General features: G+C 53.9%; 1 protein-coding gene across 6 annotated transcripts in view; it reads right to left on the reverse strand.

The window, feature by feature from the left end:
- Positions 1–5802: 5802 nt before the first annotated feature.
- The window catches only part of ASAP1 (ArfGAP with SH3 domain, ankyrin repeat and PH domain 1), a 314485-nt gene continuing 299773 nt past the window's right edge, over positions 5803–20514 (reverse strand). For all 6 annotated transcript variants that reach the window (XM_040494438.1, XM_040494435.1, XM_040494437.1 and 3 more), the window contains 4 exons: positions 18650–18708; positions 12917–13416; positions 10869–10991; positions 5803–8501 (listed from right to left, as the gene is read on the reverse strand). In XM_040494438.1, the coding sequence (XP_040350372.1) occupies positions 8427–8501; positions 10869–10991; positions 12917–13416; positions 18650–18708 (757 nt within the window). In that variant the 3' untranslated portion in view covers positions 5803–8426. The remainder of the gene's footprint in view (positions 8502–10868; positions 10992–12916; positions 13417–18649; positions 18709–20514) is intronic.

The following is a 20514-nucleotide window of genomic DNA, read 5'->3' on the forward strand; positions in this document are numbered from 1 at the left end:
AATATTACCTGGCAATGAAAAGAAATGAAATACTGATATATTCGACAACATGGATGACCCTTGAAAACATCATGCTAAGTAGAAGAAGCCAGAGAGGACCATATGTTTTATGATTCCATTTATATGAAATGTGTAAAGGAGACCAACCTATATAGACTGGAAGTAAATTACCAGTTGTCAAGAGCTGAAGGGAAATGGGGAGTGACTAACGGATACGGGGTTTCTTCTTGGGGTGATGAAATGTTCTAAAGTTAAGTGTGGTGACGGTTGTACAATTCTGGGAATACACTAAACACCATCGAAATGTACATTTTAAATGGGCGAACTGTATGGTCTGTGAATTATATTGCAATGAAGCTGTTATATGTTTGAGTTTTATTTAAGTAATCTCTACACCCAACACGGGGCTCAAACTCACGACCCCAAGATCGAGAGTCACATGCTCTACCAACTGAGCCAGCCAGGCGCCCCAAGCTGTTGTATGTTTAAAAAAGAAGAGAGGGAGCGCCTGGGTGGCGCAGTTGGTTAAGCGTCCGACTTCAGCCAGGTCACGATCTCGCGGTCCGTGAGTTCGAGCCCCGCGTCGGGCTCTGGGCTGATGGCTCGGAGCCTGGAGCCTGTTTCCGATTCTGTGTCTCCCTCTCTCTCTGCCCCTCCCCCGTTCATGCTCTGTCTCTCTCTGTCCCAAAAATAAATACACGTTGAAAAAAAAAAAAAAAAGCCCGAGAAGCTGATTTAAAAAAAAAAGAAGAGAGGTGGGGAGGTAGGTGACAGATGTTAAGCAGGTAGCGAGGTCATCAAGGGCTCACCTTCGCATTCGAGCAGACTTAGCTTTTAATTTTAATTATTATTATTATTTTAATTAAAAATTTTTTAATGTTTATTTTTGAGAGGAGGAGGAGGAGAGAGAGAGAGAGAGAGGGAAAGAGAGAAAGCGTGAGCAGGGGAGGGGCAGAGAGAGAGGGAGACACAGAATCCGAAGCAGGCTCCAGGCTCCGAGCTGTCAGCACAGAGCCCGATGCGGAGCTCGAACCCACAAACTGTGAGATCATGACCTGAGCTGAAATCAAGAGTCAGACACTTAACCAAGGGAGCCACCCAGGTGCCCCTTTATTTTATTTTATTATTTTTTTAAACGTTTATTTATTTTTGAGACAGAGAGAGACAGAGCATGAACGGGGGAGGGGCAGAGAGAGAGGGAGACACAGAATCGGAAGCAGGCTCCAGGCTCTGAGCCATCAGCCCAGAGCCCGACGCGGGGCTTGAACTCACGGACTGAGAAATCGTAACCTGAGCTGAAGTCGGACGCTTAACCGACTGAGCCATCCAGGCGCCCCTTTAACCTTTTTTTTAAATGGGCTCCATGCCCATTGTGGGGATTGAACTCACAACCCCGAGATCAAGAGTCACAGGCTTTACTGACCAGCCAGGCGCCCCAGGCTTCCTTTAAAACAAAACAAAGCAAAGCAAAGCAAAGCAAAACAAAAAACTTTTGTTGAAGTACAACCAGCGGACCCCTGGAGCTGGCTCAACCCAATTTGCAAGGATGGACTAGACAATCTGTGCCTCTTTTCCCGACCTGGCATTCAGGGGCATCACATTAGCAGTTTGTAATCAGCCGTGCTAGAGACACTCACACCGCCAGAATTGGGAGATGCTACAGATAAGGGCTTCCAAATATTTTACTTTTTTGAGAGCTGGCTACACATTTATCAGCATGCCCCTGAGAATAACACATGAAGAAAGCGCACATATCAGAAGTGAACAGCTCAGTGAATTTTCACAAAGTGAAGAAGCGTGTGAGCTGCACCCAGAGGAACAAATAGAACAGGATCTGTACCCCGAAGTCTGTCCCCCAGCGTCCCCTGCAGGATTCCCTTTGGGCAACCACGATTCTGACTTGTAACCACATAGATACGTTGTTTCTTTTTGTTACGTAGAATCGAAGGTGAACTCTAATTTCGAGTCTGGCGTCCTGCACTCGACCCTGGGACATTTATCTCTATTGTCTGTATAATGATCATCCTCATCACATGGTGCGATGAATCCCCAGGTTACACGGCCGTTGCACTGTTGATGGACATCTGGGCGGTTTCTAGGTTTCTACCGTTATAATAGTCCTGCTAAGGACAGTCTATTCTTTCGGCCAGCGCGAGCACACATTTCTCCTGGGCAGTCTACGGGTCCAGGGGCAAGTTCAGCTTCGGTAGACAGATTCTCAGCCGATCTCACTTTCACTCTGTTCCTATTTTCTGCCTCCTGCCTTAACTTCCCTCTCCTTGCAAGCTGGCCCGCCACCCCAGCGCCTTCCACTTTGGCACGGACCAAACCAGGCCTTGGCAGGTGGGAAAGTGAACCCCAGGCCGCCGACACTAGCCTGGAAGGGAAAGCAGGGAAGGCGGCATATACACCTGTTGCTCTGTCACCTCTAGAGCTTTCTCTCTGGAGCCGCGAAACGAGATCCCTGCTGGTACAGGCGGCAGGGCAGGCCAGGGGAGTCCTGGTGTCTGAGTTTTCTAAGTGGTTCCAGCTGAGCAGGAACGAAGCTTGCACATTTGGACAATGCATTCTTGTGAATCTTTGTTCTGAGGCTTAGTGCGCCATAAAAAGAGGTCCATTGTCAAGCCGCCTGTTTACTGGGTGGGAGTCAGCAATATGCAGTGCAAGTGGGCAGAGCAAATGTGGATCAGAGGCTCCCTGGCCTTGGCCCTCGCTGGGGTGGGTGCTCCCCAGGCCCTTGAAAGCACGATGCTTCCCCTGCTAACGTGACCCTCCCCCTCCCCCAACAGCCGATGCCTTTGCCGGGTTCCTGCGTTCACTCACTCAAGGGATGCCTAGCAAGGACCAACTGCGTGTCGAGCTTTGCGTACATTTGTGGTTCTGATCTCTCACCTGTCCCTGGGGAAAGTGAGGTTTCAAGTTCTTGTCGTTTTTGAGGATGACAGGGACCGTGCCCCCGGTTGGTGCGTGGGAATCACCTGTGGATGCCGTCTAGATGCAGGCTCAGAACGACCCCGAATCTCCAGGCACAGGGCCCCGGAGTCTGACTTGAATACTGAAGCCTCCCCACCCCCCGCCCGCCCCGATGATGCTAGCCACCCAGCCTGAGAACCTGGCCTTAACGCATTTTCAGCGTGCAGACGGCTTATTCTGAGATCCACTTGGACCTATGAAGCAACATGTAAAATTCTGCCCACAGAAGCTTGCCCACCGGCAAGCTTTCTTCCCAGGCGGTTTTGCAGGTCAGAGTTTTGGCCTCCTGAGCCTCTGCCTAGGGTTTGCTGTGGGGTAAGGTTTTTGCAAAACAGCTGTGTTTATCTGAGCTTTAATTCTTGTTTTCAGGAGCTTAAGTGTTTCAATGTTTGCACACGGGGCTGCTGTGCTCACAGATACACACTGGCTCGCTCACTGTTGCCTCCCCGGTCACTTTTACGCGCACCAGGCCCGCCCCCCCCCCCCCCCCGGCGTGCCGGCCCGACCCCTGGCTCCCGCTGCAGAGCAGATCTAAGGAATACTCCCCCCCAGGGCCCTCTGATCCGCCTACTTCATTGCACTTCGTGGTTCACCCCTGCCTGTGGGGCTAACCTGTCCATAGAAGGCTGGGGGTGGGGTGGCATTGACCCGAGTTCCCTTCAGAAACGGCAGCCAGGGAGCGTACTAGCAGCACACAGGCAGCGCGGGGTCATGGCTGGTGGCCACATGGGCCCTGACCTCAGGGTTCAAGTCTGGTCCCCGCCCTTTGGTAGCAACTTGACTCTTGGCCAGTTACGACTTGACCTCCCTAAGCTGCAGCCTGCTCGTCTTTAAAGAGGGGAGGAGACCAGTCCAGGTTCCTGGTGCTACAGAGATGAGTCTGGCCGTGCCCCAGGGCCTCAGTGCAGGTGAGCGGTCACTGGGGTAGGCGGCTGCACCTGTTACTTGGGGGGGGGGGGCGCTGCTCCAGCCGTCGTAGGGGAGCATCGCTCTCCCGCCAGCCTCCATGCGAGCTCTCTGCCTTTCACCCTCTCGGTCAGTGTGGGCCTGTAGCAGGAGCGCAGACTGAGGGCCCCAGGACGCCCCCCACCGGGTGGGCCCCACGGTCATCAGTGCTTCTCTGTCCCCCTCCCCCTGAGGGCTTCTCAGGGACAGAGCTTTGGGGTTCGTCTTTGCAACTACAGGTCTGGCATCGTCTCGACACACAGAGAATATCTGGGGAATGTATGAGCTCGGATATTTAAGGTAAGGTAACCTCCCCTCCAGCCCAGGCTGCTGCTGGACAGGCCGGACTCAACGTGTTCCCTCCGTGGGGCTGTGCGAGTGAGCACATGGTCAGCTGCAGAGAGGGGAGCCCCTCGGCCCTGAGTTACCTACATGCTGAGACCTGGAAAGGTCAGATACCAGCCCCGGTGGGTGAGGACACACGCAGTGGGGAGGGGGCAAAATAGGAGAGGTTGAATTAGAATTACCGTCTCCACTACCCACGCAGGCCACATTCTGGAAGGAAGATCTAGGATTGGGGAAGAGAAACAAGTAGGGCAGGGAGTGGGGGTGGGAGGAGGCTGTTGCCGAGGCCACAAGGACTTGGGCTCGCCCTGCTGCCATCAGTGACCTTGAGCAAGTCCCTTCAGCCCCATGAGCGGATTTCCTCATCTGAAGATGTGCCTCAAGAGGATTTTCGCTGCACAGGAGACTGAATGCGCATACGGGAAACACAGGCTCCTCAAGCGTCTAGTGTTCAAAGGGCCGAAGGCGGGGAGATCAGAGTTCCTCTGGTTTCTGGCGTCACTGGGGAAGGAATGTCCGTGGCAGCTCGCAGCATCCTGGAGGGGTTGCCTCCAAGGGGGGCAAGTCCGTTCATTTCAGACAGACCCCTGCCAGGTTTAAAACAATATGGAACCGATGTAACCACTGCAGCACTGATTTGCGAGAAAGCCGGCTTCCCCTTTGCCTGAACTATCCGGATAATTACATTAGCCTGTCCCAGAAATAGCCTGATAGTCACTGGTGTCCACACCAAAGCCCATCTTCCCCATCAGCACCGTCTGTAGGCTTTATCTGGTCTAGGTGTGTGATAGGCACTAACCTCCACCAACGAGGAACCCGAAGGAATGCCAGGCCAACCCTCGAGAGTGTTCAGTGCTGTCGCCTCCAGCCGTTTTCCACCTCTGCTTCCAGGCTGCAACGCTGCAACGGATCCTAGGACGGCACCGGGGCCAGAACCACTCACTTGGACCCAGACTCGGTTGTTTATCAGCCACGGCATGTCCTGCAGGGCAGTGAGGCTTTCTGGGCCTCCTTTTTAAATTTTTTTTTTTTATGTTTTATTTATTTTTGAGAGAGAGAGAGACAGAGCATGAGCAGGGGAGGGGCAGAGAGACAGGGAGACACAGAATCCGAAGCAGGCTCAAGGCTGTTGGCACAGAGCCCGACGCGGGGCTCGAACCCACAAACCGTGAGATCATGACCTGAGCCGAAGTCGGACGCTCAACCGACTGAGCCACCCAGGCGCCCCCCTCCTTTTTAAACTCTGTACAGCTGAGAGGTGCGTGCCTCTTGCTGGGGGGGCAGGGCTCTCCCCTCTTCACATAAAAAGGAGAAGTGGGTGCATGGAGGTGGGAGTGGGAATGGGGGGGGGCGGGCAAAATGCAGAGGACTTGTTTTGTAAGCCCAGGAAAGTGATGGACATCTTTCTGTCTCCAAAGCTTTGACACGGGAGCTGGAATGGCCGTGTTATCGACCCACCCACCCGCCGCCCCAAAGCACAGCCAAGCAAGAGCCCTGATTCTCTCCGAATGGAACAGAGTGGACGACTCACAAAATGGCTTGATTTCCGATGTTTGGGATCAACTGAGAATATGTTTATTTAAAAGCAATTTTAAATATTAAAAAAAGTAGAAATTAACACATACAGTACTGAAAAACGGTCACATTAACTCCATGTGAAATGACAAGTGTACTGATGCCTCGTGGTAACACCCAGACGAGAGTTTGGAATTTATCTAGCGGCACTACGGGGTTCCTATACAACGTGTAGAAGTTCTAGGCAATAAAAAAATAAATAGCAATTGCTGTTCAACAGTAAAATAAGACACAGGCTATTTGCAGAACGTAACTTTCCCCTCTGGGGGAAAAAAGAACTAATTAACTATTTTTTTTCCCCATAAGGTTCCATACCTTCAAAATACTATATCATGTACGAAATTGCAGATAGTGGCTCGCTGAGTTTCAGAACAAAGGTTCAAAATCGACCAAGATCACCAAAGGTACTTGTCCCTAGCTTTCCTATGTCTCGCGGTAAGCTGGATTAGACAGAACGCAAATTCCTCACGGAAACCAAAAAACCAGAAAGAAAAACACAGAAGGTATTGGAAAAAAACCCAAAGAAACAACTGCATCTGTGGAAGGAGGAGAAAGAACAGACAAGGACTCCGTGTAATTTTAGACATCTAGGTTTTGAGTTTTTTAGAAAACCAGTTTATTTTGAGATCGGCTGAAAATACCGTAGGCCACAGAGACGAACGGTTCTTCAATGCAACTCGGAACGCGTACTTGAATGAACCAGGACGCTCCGTGACTTGGGACGGCGCCTTCCTGGGCCGACGGCCCCGTGCGCCGCCTGGCTCCTGACGCTGGCGGGCTGTGCACGGCTCGCGGGGGCCGCTAGGCCAGCAACTGCTCAAAACCACTTTTCCAGGAACAGCTGGGAAGTCGCGGTGCAGGTGCGTTCACGCAAGGTTTCTTTGTGAGGTGGGTGTTCGGAGTTTTCGCCGAGATCCCTTCAGCAGAGCCGGGCTCCCTCCCACTCACTGAGCGCTGTGGCTGTGGTCGAGGGGGCTTTTCCCACGGGCGCGGGCGGGAGCGCGCGTCTGTGAAACGAGCGTTTCTAAACCACGCGCTGCCGAGGTTCCCTGCTTAAGAACACCAGCTTTCTATGCTGTTGCCAACAAAGCGGTTTAAGCAAACGTGATGCCACAAGGACACACGGGCCTCGGAATCCAGAGGGCGGCCCCGCCGACTGGGGAACGCTGAAAAGAACGTGTTCTTTTCAGAATCCAGACCGGCGGACAAGACCGAGCGCGCAGGGCGCCCTCAGCGGCCTGATGGCCACGACTGGGACGGAGAGAACACAGAGGGAGCCTCGCTGCGGGAAGAGCGACGGTTCACGGCGGCGTTCGAGCACTTGGCCGCGACCTGCCTTGAAGGGAACGGGTTTACTGAAGTCAGCTTAAGGCTGGAAGCCTCACCTACACCTCGGGTGTCATCAAAAGCACGGAGGAACAGGAGGCTGGCTTCAGCACCCGGATTCTATGGGGGGGGGTTGGGGGGAAGCCGTGTGAAGGGCCGACTGTTATATTCTTCTTGAATCCTCTTTTACAGGTTTAAATTGATCAAGGACAAAACTGACAAAATAACGAATTTAAACTGGTGTATCAGGTGCTTTAACACATCGGGAGGATGCTAATTCATAACGTGATATGCAGCTTCACGCTCTGAGAAGGCCAAATGACTGACTAGAAACGGGTACTGTCGCAACCTTATAATTTCTGCTTTAATGGCGATCAAGTTTAAAAAATGTACAGTTCAACTTGTCCGTACTGTTCCTTTATAAAAGGCAGATTTCAGGTAAGCTTCTAAATGCATGCATAATGTAGAGGCTAATGTTTCCTGGCGGTCCTCGGTTCCTGAAAGTTGAACTTCACCAGATGTGTTTTAAGCTTTTGTCAAAATAGTCGTGAAGGATATGTTATTTCTGCATAATGAGGTAATATCTCAGGGGCGGGCACTCGTCACCGTAAGACAGGATAAACCGCCCGCGCCTAGCCTGCCTGAGGCGGTGGGGACGGTCAACTGCCACCAAAGGGTTTGGGCCGGTGAGTATTTTATTTTGCTGAAGGAGTAACACTTAGGTTTAACCGAGCACTTCTCTGTAATAAATACCCAAGTAGGTTTTTGTGGCTGTGAACCGTGCACACAGACCGCTACAGGCCGTTCTGTCATGGAGCTAATTTCACCTGGAGAACAGAACCCACCTCTCTGCTAACGTTGCGTTTTCAGTAACACAATGGAGAATACTGTTTTGTTAGGAACACGAGTCAATTCTACGCCTTTCGACGGCTGCTGGAGACCACTTCTCCTTGCGAAGCCAGCAGTTGCTATATTCCTGTTTTTGTCTGTTTGCTCGGAGAACAGCATAGAGATGTTAAGTGCTAGACGCCAAGGATGGCTTTGGCAAACCAGTAAGGCGCGCCGGGTCCCAGGGCTACCCTAATACTGGCGAAGGCGGAAGACCACGGACTATTTACAACACACACTACGTTCCCCTCCTGAGGTGGCCCTGGAGTGAGTCCCTCGTTCTGTAACAGCAGCTATATACACGTGTGCACGGGAGTACGTGGAGGCGGCAGTCTTGCGTGAAGATGTGGACAATCTTAAGGTCCTGCTCTTTGCTAGTCAGACAGGATGTGAACAAAGGACACCGGAAAGACCCCCTTCCTCTCAGGCTGTCCTTCGATATGCCCGATCTGTGGGGGAGAAAAGAGTCGTCAGTCCGCAGGCGGCCCACGGGCCTGGGGTGCCCCCCAACCTGGTGAGCTATAGGGCGCTAATGACAATAAACTACGTGCAGCAATAACAGAAGAAGGTAGGACACGCTCAGCGCTTCTCCGGGACCTCACGGCACCCGCACGCCAGCCCCAAGGGAGGGGAGCGTCCACGAGCGGGCGGGAGGACCTGCCCGTGGTCCCACACGGGCTGCAGACTCCACAGTCCACGCTCTTAACCGGGGCGCTCAACCGGCTCTCCCGCTGAGCCTCCTCGCACAAGCCTTGCTAAGCCTTGTCTGAAAAATGGGGCTAAAGGACCCTTTCTCCTCAGGACTCTCGCGAGGTTACACGAAAACCCACACAGGTGCGAAGGGCTGGCTTGCGGACCAGACCTGCACGTTCTGGCTGCCGTGGGGGAAGGAGACCGATAGGGTCTGAGATGGGACGGTGGCCTGGGGTCACTTTACGGTCTGCTGCCCGAGCCTGTGAGCCACAGTGCCCAGCAAGAACCTCCTAATTAGCTCAGTTAGGCCCCCATTAATTGCACGAAGGAGAATCCTGTCACGAGCCTTCAGAACAAAGAGGACACGCACACTGGCTTTAAAGGACAAAAGCAGAGAGTGGACGGATGGCGGCCTTAGGGACCAGGTCAGCTCTCATTTTCACCTACGAAACACCCGCAACGTGGACGGCGGCTGAGGCAGGAGCTGTGGGGGGAAGCCCAGGGCTGGGTGACCTGGGGCAGCCCCCGGGGCCCCCCTGGGCCGTGGGGCATGGGCTTCTCACCTTGGAGGTGGAGCTAACGTCAGACCTGACCTGCTCACCTCGGGCGTCTTGCTCAGCTGGCGTCAGGCACGCGAGAGGGTTCTGTCCATCAGAAATCGCTGGTGCCACGCGCGGCATTATTTTTATGTCTGCTCTGGCAGATGTGCCGACGCTAAAAACTTTCCACTTACTCCCCCCGGGTCCTCTGCTGTCGTCACCACTTTCTTAGCAAGGGATCTGGTCACCGCTTGCTTATAGTGACATCACCGTATCATCAAAGGGCACCCTTGTGGGGAGGGGTTACTCACGCACGGCCCATTTCTGAGCAGGAAACAGGCCGCCAGAAGGGACGTGCCTCATCCGAGGCCACAGAGCGTTGTGAGTGACTCCCACGGGGGCTTCAGAGCCCATCTCCTTGCCATGACTCTCTAGCAGGCTCCGCCCCAGGAGGAGGCCCGATCCTAACAGAGGCAGGAGGGGCCCGGGGCTATCCCCACTTGTCCCTCTGGAGCAGGGGGAAGGCACCTCATCCCTCCAGCTGGGGCTTCCCAGCTTCAGCACTCCTGACACTCAGGCCAGCAGCTCTGTTCTCCCAGCACCCTGGCTTCTGCTTGCCAGAGGCCCAGAGCGTCCCCGCTTCCCAGGTCCCCAGCGTCGCTGCTCCAGTCCCAGCAAAATCCCTGCCGCTGTGACCGAGAATCTGCAGTCACTCTCCAGGCCCAAAGGCAGAAAAGCCAAAGGTACACACCTGTGTGTGTGTGTATGTGTGTGTGCATACGTGCACGTGTGCTCTGGGCCCCAGCAGGCTCTGCTGGCAACTGTGAACCACAGGTCCCTTCCCAGCAGACAGAACGGGGTCCCTCTGGGCAGGTGGGGTGCAGGCTGCCAAGGAAGCAGAACCTCCAGGCTGATGCTGGGAACGATCAGAGGACACCATCCCCGATGCCTCCGGCCAGTTGTCACGGGAGGCCCACTCGGCTGCCCTTGCAGCCACCGAGAATCTCCAAACAGCCGCTGTGTGAGGGTGACGGTGCCTTTCCGTTCTGACACCTGGGCAGCAGTTTTAATGAAAAAGGGATTTTCATAGAGATTTTCACTTAATCCTCTAAAATCAAGTGAGGAAGGTCTGATGGCCCACTTTACAAAGACAGGCCTGCAGGGTGGATTAAGGACCGAGCCTGGGGACAGGGCAGTGGTAAACAGGGACGCAGGCCTCCGAGCCTGAGCCCGGGATGGTGTGTTTTGGGGAGCAGGGCATCGGGCTTCGGGGTCAGAGACACTCCCGAATACGGCTGCCCGCCATGCTGAACGGTCCTGAGCTCTTCCAGTGAAACGGCAGCAAATACCTGCGGCTCACGGGGGGGCATGATAACAAGGGTAAAGCACATGCGTACGGTAATTCTCCTGACCCAGTTTCGAAGCCCCACGGCTCTGTTCCTAGCACGACAGCGGTGACAGAAGACACCCAGCGACCACACCAGAGGGTAAGCGAGGCGGCCGGCAGGATCCTGGCGCCGGGCGCTGCTCCTCATCGCGGGGCGGGCACCCCCAGCCCCCTACCCCCCGCACCCTGGTACGTACCCACCACTCCTGGTCTTCCTCCCCCGTGACCACAATCACTTCCCCCTCCATGAAGGTGAGCTCATCGTCATTGTCCGCCTGGCAGTCGTAGATGGTCTTCACTCGCCTCACCTTGTTTTTGCCCTTCAATAAAGAAACTGGGTTTTAGCTGAAAAAAGGACACGCAGACCTCGGCGTGGGCTTTAACCTCCCCGAGACTCGACTTCTCCCCTGTGGGAGGGGAGGCCGGTCTGCCAGGCGCCCAGGTGCTGTGGGCCCCCTCCCTCTTCCCCGAGCTCTGGGACGGAGCGAATTATGGGCGGGGATCAAAATGCAGCTCCACCGAAAGCCATGAGGCACCCTGCCCTCCCCCCACCCACAACAGCAGCTTGCAGAGATGACAGCAGAGGGTAAAAATGGTGCCGGGAAACATGATGTAAAGAAGAATGTGCATCCTCTGCAGACTGAACGCACGACATGAACACATTTCTCAGTCCCCTCACGCAAAGTACCAAGTCAGCACATGCTGGGGAACCAGGATGCAGCAGCCTGGGCGGGAGGCTTCCAGGCAGTTCCCAACAATGTATTAACGTCTGATCACTTTTCCCTTGGGCTTTTATCTGTTCCGGTTTTTTGCAAACAGAAAGATGGAAATAGAGAAATCATCTTCGAGAGGAGGTTTCTGGTGCCCTGCTCGTTAAATAATTAGTATTACAAAAGGCGAGGTGTGGGGCGCCTGGGTGGCTCAGTCGGTTAGGCGTCCGACTTCGGCTCAGGTCATGATCTCACGGTTCGTGGGTTCGAGCCCCCCGTCGGGCTCTGTGCTGACAGCTCAGAGCCTGGAGCCTGCTTCAGGTTCTGTGTCCCCGCCCCCACCCCTCCCCTGCTTGTGCTGTGTCTCTCTCTCTCATTTAAAAACCCCCCAAAACCAAGCAGTGTCTCTCAGTGTTTTGGGTCAGCTGACTCCTCCTCTGCATGCTCTGGGCTGTCCCTCAGCCACCCCCTTCCTCTCTGCAGCCCCTCCCAGGGCCGGTGACGCTGGAGGAGTGGCGGCCAAGGCGTCTCAGCTCCAAGGCCCGTAGGCGAGAATTTACAACGGGGAGGATGAAACGACAGCGTCAGACAACCGTGCAAGCGCGTGGTGTGGGCCGGAAACTGCACCCGGCAAGGCCATCAGCGGCGCCCGGGGTCTCGGGAGGTTGCCTTTGGGGAGAGCGAGCACACGTGCCACACCGCCCAGGGCGGCCTCCGAGCCGTGGACAGCGGGCTGTGTTCGTCCCTCCTCTGCTGCGGGGCGGAAGGGACACACTTCTGCCGCAGCGCTGTTCTTACAGAGGGCGAGGGCAGAACCACGCGCAGCGGGCGGCCCTTCTGCTCCCTGGGGGACTGTGCTCCTTGGCTTGGGCCGCCAGTGCCCCCCACCAACGGCACGCTGAATCTTCCTGGAGCCCTGCCCCAAAGAAGGTTTTTTTGGGCAAAAAGCATTTTTATATTAGAATAAAACCGACATATTACAGAGTAGGAAGCGTTTCATGAAAACGAGGGAGTGTGAGATTTCAACCAAGATATGCACGTGCAAGTCCCCTGGGCTTTGCCTCCACCTCCTCCAGGAAGATGCGGCGAGAAGCAGAGAGCAGATCTGCAGAATCCGGAGACGGAACCTGCTCTCCTGTGACTCTAGGAGAGGAGGACTCTGGTCCTCCAGGCTCTTAGAGCTGAGTGTCTGCAAGGTGCCAGCTTGGTGCCACTGTCACTGCACTTAACTGCCTGTGAGCTGGCTCGGTGACCGCACTGGCCCCTTTCTGTGTACGGGGAAACTGAGGCTCCGAGAAGGTAAGTAACGGGCCCAGGTCACGCAGTCGGAGCGTGCTCGCCGAAGGCAGGTCCTGAGGCCCGCCCACTGGAGTGCAACGCCCGTGTCCCTGACCACCGGGCTCTGCTCTGGCTCGATGCCAGGGGAGGCGAGCAGGCCTGTGCTGCTTCTGGGCCCGCTGGAGCACATGCCCTCCCGCGGGGCCCCGGAGCGCAGCAGCGGGCTCGCGAAAGCCTCAAACGCGGCGCCTACCCACCGTATTGATTTTCCTGGGCAGCGGAACGGGCGTCTCTGGCAGAGTGGGCGTGAGGTCGTTGGAGTCTTCGGATGCTTGCTTTTGGATGGCGTCTCGGGACTGCACGTTCGGGGAGAGATCCACCGGGTGTGACTTCTGGGTGACGTCTGGGGGCTGCTGGGCCTTGGGCGACACGTCCCCAGCCTGGGACTTCGTCAGCAGGTCTCCCAGCTGCGGTTTGGGAGGGAGGTCCTTCATCTGTGGCTTGGGGGGTAAGTCTGCCAGCTGGGGCTTGGGGGGCAGGTCTCCCAGCTGGGGCTTGGGGGGCAGGTCTCCCGGCTTAGGAGGCAAATCTCCAATTTGGGGTTTGGGACCCAGTTCTGTGGGCTTCGGGGGCAGGTCTCCGGGTGGTGGCTTCTGCGGTAAGTCTGCCAACTGTGAGGACTTCTGAAAGATCTCGGGTGGGATGTTGGCTTTGTCCAGGGAGAGGTGATGGCTGGTTTCTGTTTTCCTTAGTGCCACTGTGGGAAGCAACCACAGAGAGGGAGGTCACTGGAGGGCACCATGAGGCGGGGAAGCGCTGCCCCCTCCATCCATCAGTCCCCAGGAGGACCGAGGGACAGTGAGTGCCCGCTCTGGGGCCAGACCCAGGCACACACTGCCCGTCCTTAGAAGATAAAAGTTGGAGGCTTGGAAGGCGTCCACATTACAGTGTGTTATTTCACACCTCAGTTATGTAGGAACGGGATGTGCAAACTAATCCAGAATTTAAAAAACATGACTGTTTAAATTAAAAAAAAAAAACAGCAACCATAATACAAATAGGTTATAAAGTTTTCCACAAGCCTACCACCTAAATGTAGCCATTTAAAGTAAGGGGACAGGGTGTCTGGGTGGCTCAGTCGGTTAAGCGTCCGACTTTGGCTTGGGTCATGATCTTGAGGTTTGGGAGTCTGAGCCCCATGTCAAGCTCTCTGCTGTCGGCATGGAGCCCATTTGAGATCCTCTGTCCCCCTCTCTGCCCCTTCCTTCCCAAATAAATAAACAAAAAAATACAGTACTGGGTCATATTTCCTCCTGGACTTTTCTGTATGTTTTTCACAGATAAAATGTTTATCTGCCTTTATCTATATGCTGCTTTAGGAAGAGTATTTGCCAGTTCAATAAAGTTCCTTTGGCAACAGTATGTACTTTTTAATGTTGTGTTCTGTTCTGTGGCTGTCTCATAATTTATGATGAATTCCTCACGTTCACACGTTTCACACGCTACATAAGGTAAGAGATGAAAAGGCTTCTCCCCTCACCCACCCCAATCCTTCGAGGTAACTTCTGCTACGTTTTGGTGACACAGGTCCTTGTACTTACGAATGTATCTTTTAAAAACCCTACGTGGCATTTTCACGTACTTTGCAACTTTGTTTTCTGCCTATTTAATGTGTTTGGGAGGATTTCCTAGGCAGGTTCCCCCCAACTCCCTGTGTGGCTGCGGCCGGAATACCGCACCGCCTGGGGATTCCAGTTCGTCAAACCATACCCACAGCTCTACTGGTAGGACCCAAGATCCTACGGACATGTCCAAGGCCACTCCACCCGGTACTTACCTGCTGTGTGATCTTGGGCAGATTACACAACCTCCCTGTGCCTCACCTTCCTTATTTCTAAAACATGAGTCAGTACAGGTCAAGAGTTTGCCAACAGGACCTGGCAGGCTCTAAGCATTATATAAGAGCATTATCACACTGTCAGACAGGGTCGCTGGAGGCGAGGGTTCGCATTTTCACTTATTCTTATAACTCGGGCTCCTGGTACAGAGCCAAGTACACAGTAGACATTCATTCAGCAAGGAAGTAGCTGACTAAGGCACATGGAGAAAGTCAAACTAAGGATGCTACTCTAAAAGTACAACATATTCCCAAAGATATTCTCAAAATTTATTAAAAAAAAAAAAAGAAATAAAAGATGAACGCTGGTGTTGTAAACTGTCACAGGCTGTACCGTAGCTGTTTCTGCTCATGGCCTGCTCAGCCATGTCCCTTCCTAAGGAAATCAAATTCAAGGGCACGCTGCTCGTGGGCTGGCCCTTGAGCTCCAGCTGGTGTGGCTGAGCTCAAAGAGTTAAAGCAAGCCACATTCCTCTCTCGCAAGTCACAAACGGGGTGGGCGCAAGGCAGAGGCTGGCAATGATGGGGCAAAGCTGGGGGATCCCCCGAGGCGGTGGGCGTGGCAAGCCTCTCTGTGAGCCACTCCTGGGGGAACAGACACTAAGTCCTGGGCAGAGAGAACCCCAAACCATGCAGCTCCAGTGCCAGGAATCTATCCTAGAAAAAGGATCAAAGCCAGGCCATGAGATGCTCGCACTTGAATGCTCAGCACCGCACCGGTCACAGCGCCAAAGCCTCATGCTGTGTGGACGTAGAATGACCAGGCCTACCTAGCCCCTCATGGCACCAGACAATGGACTATGATGCAGCCGGTAAAAGCCGGATGGTGTGTAATTTGTTATGGAGAATGTTGTTGATTTGTTGTGTGAAAAAAAAAAAAACCAACAACTCCAGCTTAAATCAAAACCTAAAACAAAGCACAGAATAAAGGATATATACCAAATTGTTTTTATGTTGGCAGATAGAAGATTTCGTGTGATTCGTGTTTTTCTTCTTTTTTTGGTTGTATTTTTTGAAAAATCTTCTGGAATGAATACATGTACTTTTGTAATAGGTAGAAACAAAATGAGGGGTTTCTTCCCTAGGGAAGCTTGCCCAACCTTTGGCTATTCTATTTCCAAGCTGGTTTTGCGTTTTCCCCTCTCGAATTAAAAGTCCTTTCTGAACTGCCTTTTTAACTCTGAAGGGTTGACAAGCTGATTTTCCCCGCAAACTGGACTCCAGAGAGCACGCTGGTAGAGTGAGGCCCAGTAAGAACAAAAAAGGAATGAGAATTCCACCCTCCACCCCCACTCCTTGCAGAAACCTGGGAGGTTATGGTGTAGCTGCTTCGCATGGGCTGGACTGGGTGGAAAGCACGTGGATACAGCCCCTTTGAAAAGCAACATGACCCAGAGTCCGGCCTATTAAACACTCTTCCCTTGGCCGTGATCATTCTACTCCTGAGAATGGCTTCTAAGAGCATAACTGAGGAACAGGAGGCAGAGGAAGAAAAACCCTGCAAACTCCTGGCCCAGACTCCCAACAGAAGGGGTTTCTGCACACAGGCTTGTGTGACATTGGGCCGATACTCGACTGCCGGCCACCGGCCTCGCGGAGTGGTTTTGACAGGGAGGACTGGATCCTGGCTTTGAGCACTGACAGCTGCACGCTTCCCACAGAGAGAGACCATCAGACGGCGTCCACCTCTGGACAAAAGGACACCCAGCCCCCAGGCACTAGCTCTGCTACGGTCTGAACCTGTATCTGACTGGGTCTCTAGGTCCCACTTCCAACTGACAGGAGAACCAGAGAATACAGGCACGTGTTAAAACAACCGCATGGGGATGCGGTCAGCAAATTCCAAACTGGAGAAACCTGTGAGGACAGATAACCCAGTTCCTTCCACAACAAATCACCGGAAAAGGAGAGACATGCGAGGAAAACCATGAGCCAAGACGCTCAAGAGACAAATCAGTCAGGTGTTAACATGTGAACCTTACTTCATTCTATCTTGTCTTAAACGATTTGTTAAAGAAAAAAAAGGGGGGGAGGTGTGGGTTGCCTCAGTTGGTTGGGCGTCCGACTCTCGATTGTGGCTCAGGTCATGATCCCAGGGTTGTGGGATGGAGCCCTGTGTGGGGCTCTGCACTAAGAGTGGAGCCTGCTTGGGATTCTCTCTCTCTCTCGCTCTCTCTCTCTGCCCCCCCCCATTTCCCTCTCTTCCCCACTCGAGCTCTAAAATTAAAAAAAAAAAAGACAGGCATTTATGAGATAATTAGAAATGTAAACTGGGTATTTGAAAGTACTAAGAAATTTTTTATTTTTATTTTTTGAGAGAGAGAGAGCACGAGGATGGAACGCCGTTCCACAGTTGTGGGGGTGGGGCTAGTGCATAAGCATGGGGTCCACCTGAGGACACAGCCTGCTGCTTCCTGGGTGCCAAGTGCACGCAGCCGGGGACATGTGGTGGTGAGCGTGGGGCGGAGTGGGCTTATGTCCTGTTCACGGAGAAAGCAGAAGCGAAGTTGTTTCGGGGAGAACAGGAGGTGTGAAGGACGGAGGGCTAAGGTGGTGGCGAGTCAGTAGATCCCGCGGATGGAGGGCACCAGGTCGCACCCGAGGCCCGCGTGAGCTCAGCGGTCTTGACCGCTTCTCGGACCGCTCTACGGTCCTGACTGTGCCTCTCCAGCACGTCCAAGTGCGTGGAGTCAGCCCAGGGCTGGTCAAGCGGGCAGAGCCAGCACAGGAGGGGCGCGGAAGGTGAGGGAGAGCACTCGGGGAGCCTCTGGCTCCGGAGGGGATGTGGGACAGTGAGAAGGTGGCAGTGGCCAGGGTGGGGGTGTCACAGAAGGGGCTAAGAATCGCCAGGGTTTGGGTGTAGGAGGAAGGGAGCCGGACGGGCAGGTGGAAGGAATCAGTGGTGAGGCGTGATGGGCAGAGAAGAGCGCGGGGCTGAATGTGGGGCCGGTTGCGGAGGAGTGGCGACAGGGCCGGGGAAACACCTCAAACTTCTCTGGGATCAGGACAGCCCTCTGGGCCGAGGTTAAAAAACAACAACGACAATAAAACGATGACTTGAGATAAAGACTTCGTAAATCCCAGGGACGCTTCCTCTGTGTTCCATGGAGAATGCACCGGCAGCCACCTGGGATTCCCTGGTACTACACAGGAGCCTGGGCAGCACGCCTCCAAATATGTCACTTTACTAAAGACCTCTGGAGCGGGGTGGATCCCAGCTCTCCGCCACGAATCCCTCACTTGGACTTCTGGGGTCAAAGGTCTTGTCGTGGCCACCGAAACCCACGGAGCGGCCACGAGTCCTCTGAGCCTCCACCGGCACCTAATGTGGGCCCTCTGGCCTTGTGGGCCTAGGTGAGGACGGGCAGAATGAACCAAGCACGTCTGGGGGTGTTCTCCCAGCTCCCAGGCAGGAGCTGGCAACAAAGAATAGGGAGCAGATAAGGTGACGGACGCGCTGGTCTTATGGATGAAAAGCTCCATCAGGATTAAAGAAGATTGGGTCAAAGGACCGAGTGTCTTTGCTTGGAGAGGAGGCAGCACTTAGAGACACTGCTTTCTTGTCCTTCTCAGAGCATGCATCCCTCTGCTTTGCATGAGGGGTGCCATCCCAGGGAAGAATTTCTGTGCCCCCCAGCAGCGAGGTGCTTTCTGAAGCATGATCTCATTTCGTCCCCACGAAGCCTCACGAAGCAGGCATTCTTGCCCACATTCGCAAGTGAGGACTTGGAGGCTTCGGGAAGCTTCCGGGTCCACCGTCCAGGCTGCATGGTGAGTGACCGGTAGAGCTGGTGCTGGTTCCCAGGTCTCTGACCGTGTGTGCAAGGGAAGGAATGGCATGCCCATCCCTGGGATGATCGCGTGCCTTCTGGAGAAGGACTGTGGTTTTTAGGAAAAGTATGGTGTTTTGCTAACCACAGAATCGGAGTTAATAAATATCCTTCTTCATTGAACAAACATTAACTGGGCACCTGCCAGGTGCTGCTTCAGGCGTCTGGGACCAAGCCATGAACTAAAGAGACAGAGACACCTGTCCCCTGGAGGGCACGGTGATACTCCAGTTAGGTGAACACGAGAGAGAGAGTAGTCTTACCTTTCTGAGGTAGTTTAGGAAGAACTCTTGGGCCAAGGGCAGTCTTTGCAGAGCCGGTGCTGATTAATAAATAAGAATCATTTAGGATCTCAAAATGCTAGAATATCATTAATGATATAATATTCAAGGAAATCACAGGAGTTTGGTGAATTCTCTAAAAACCCTTCCAAAATTTCTTTAACGAAAGATTACAGTCTATTTCCCACAATTCAAGATTTGCCTGGCCGGGGAGGACCCAGGACAGGATGAAAAGGTCAAGCCTGTGAAAGTGAAAACTGCCTGCCCTTTGCCCTGGACACCTGTCCACAGAGGTACCGACTGAGAGCATCTGTCCCCACAAAACCTCAGTCAGTCCTCTCATGGGATACAGTCTCTCAACCTAAGTCTTCGGCCCCCACGTCCAGGTGAGGAAAAACTGAAGTCTGTGGAGTTTCAGTGACCAGCAGAGGGTCCCAAGGCAGGCCAGGGTGGGGGAGGGGGGACATAAATTCAGACCCCTCTCCGTCCATCGGCAGAGCCCTGATATCCTCCATGGCCCCAGAGCAGATCGTTTGGGTTCTCAGAACCCCAGGCTCTCCGAGCTCTCCTTCCTCTTGGAGCACTTACACAACGAGTGGGGAAAAGCACCCAAGTCTCGGGAACAGAAGTCCACTCCAGGTGGTCCAAATAATCGAATGTTCCTCCCCACGCCCCTGCCGCCGCTGAAATGCCCGGGCTGCAGGTGGCACCTGTTGGCTTCAGCGAGAGGCGGTAGCTACTCTCAGGACACCGAGCACTGCAGACTCCCAGAGCAACAGCAGCCGAGCGCCCAACTCCTCTGTGCCAAGGGTCCCTTTCAAGCTCTCGTTTGTCTTTTTCTGTCCTATGATGTCCTAAGAATTGGCTTGTTCCTCTTTCTCTCCTAACTGCATTTAAAGGAAGAGGGAAAGCCAAGCCAACCAAACAACACAGAGTCAAAGATGATGAAGTGCACGTGTTCTCAGCCGCTGGCCTCCAACCACCCTCGGTCCTAACTGCTCTCTCCTCAGCTCCTGGATCCCCTGGCCCCAGGCCAGGGAGGGCCGTGAAGTCCCCGTGAATCTGGAAACAGTGAACACACAGGGCTTCGCCTCAAACACCTCTGGAGCGTGTGTTCCCGGCCTTGGCATCTTCTCAGGGAAGCACCTGACGGCTACTGACGTGAGCACGATGGTTACTCCTGACCCAGGCCCCGGGTCCTGGGCCACCACTGAACACCTGTGGGCCCGGGCTTCTTCCCACGGAAACGAACACGAGGCCGCCGCTGTGTGCACGTGTGTGCGTGTGTGCGAGCAGCCCGATTCCGTTCAAAAAGCACTCTGTACGTGTCAGACGCTCTGCCCCTCTGGAAGAAGACCCCAGAGCTGAAGTTTGCGTCCCCCAGAGGGGGGCGGACGGGCGATGGAATGGGAATGACAGGCGGGACGCAAGGGAAGGGGACGATGGGATGCAGAGTCTGGAGGACAGCTGTTTGAGTCCAGCTCTGACATTGCCACCACTTAACCTCTCAACCTTTCGGGGCTGTTTCCTCATCTGTAAAACCGAGGAAATAGTAATTGGCCTATCTTGCGGAGCTGGAAAGACCAAACAGGGCAGTGGTGCTAAAATAAATGAGGACTTTGTTTTTGTCTCATTTGATAAAACTCTGGAAAGCTACCCCGGCACGCCAGCTGACTCTCTCCCCGAGGTTTTCGGGCTGGAAGTGTCTTTGTGTCTTTATCTCAGACCGGGCCTCTAGAGAAAACCCTTTGCGTCGGGATTGGGTGAATGCTGCCCACAGAAGATCTTCCAAAATATCCCGCTTCAGTGAAAGGAGGGAAGGAAGGAACTCTGCTTTCAGCCAAAGA

The sequence above is a fragment of the Herpailurus yagouaroundi genome, unplaced genomic scaffold (assembly GCF_014898765.1).
Source record: "Herpailurus yagouaroundi ecotype Mexico unplaced genomic scaffold, PumYag 186, whole genome shotgun sequence".
Taxonomy (NCBI): Eukaryota; Metazoa; Chordata; class Mammalia; order Carnivora; family Felidae; genus Herpailurus; species Herpailurus yagouaroundi.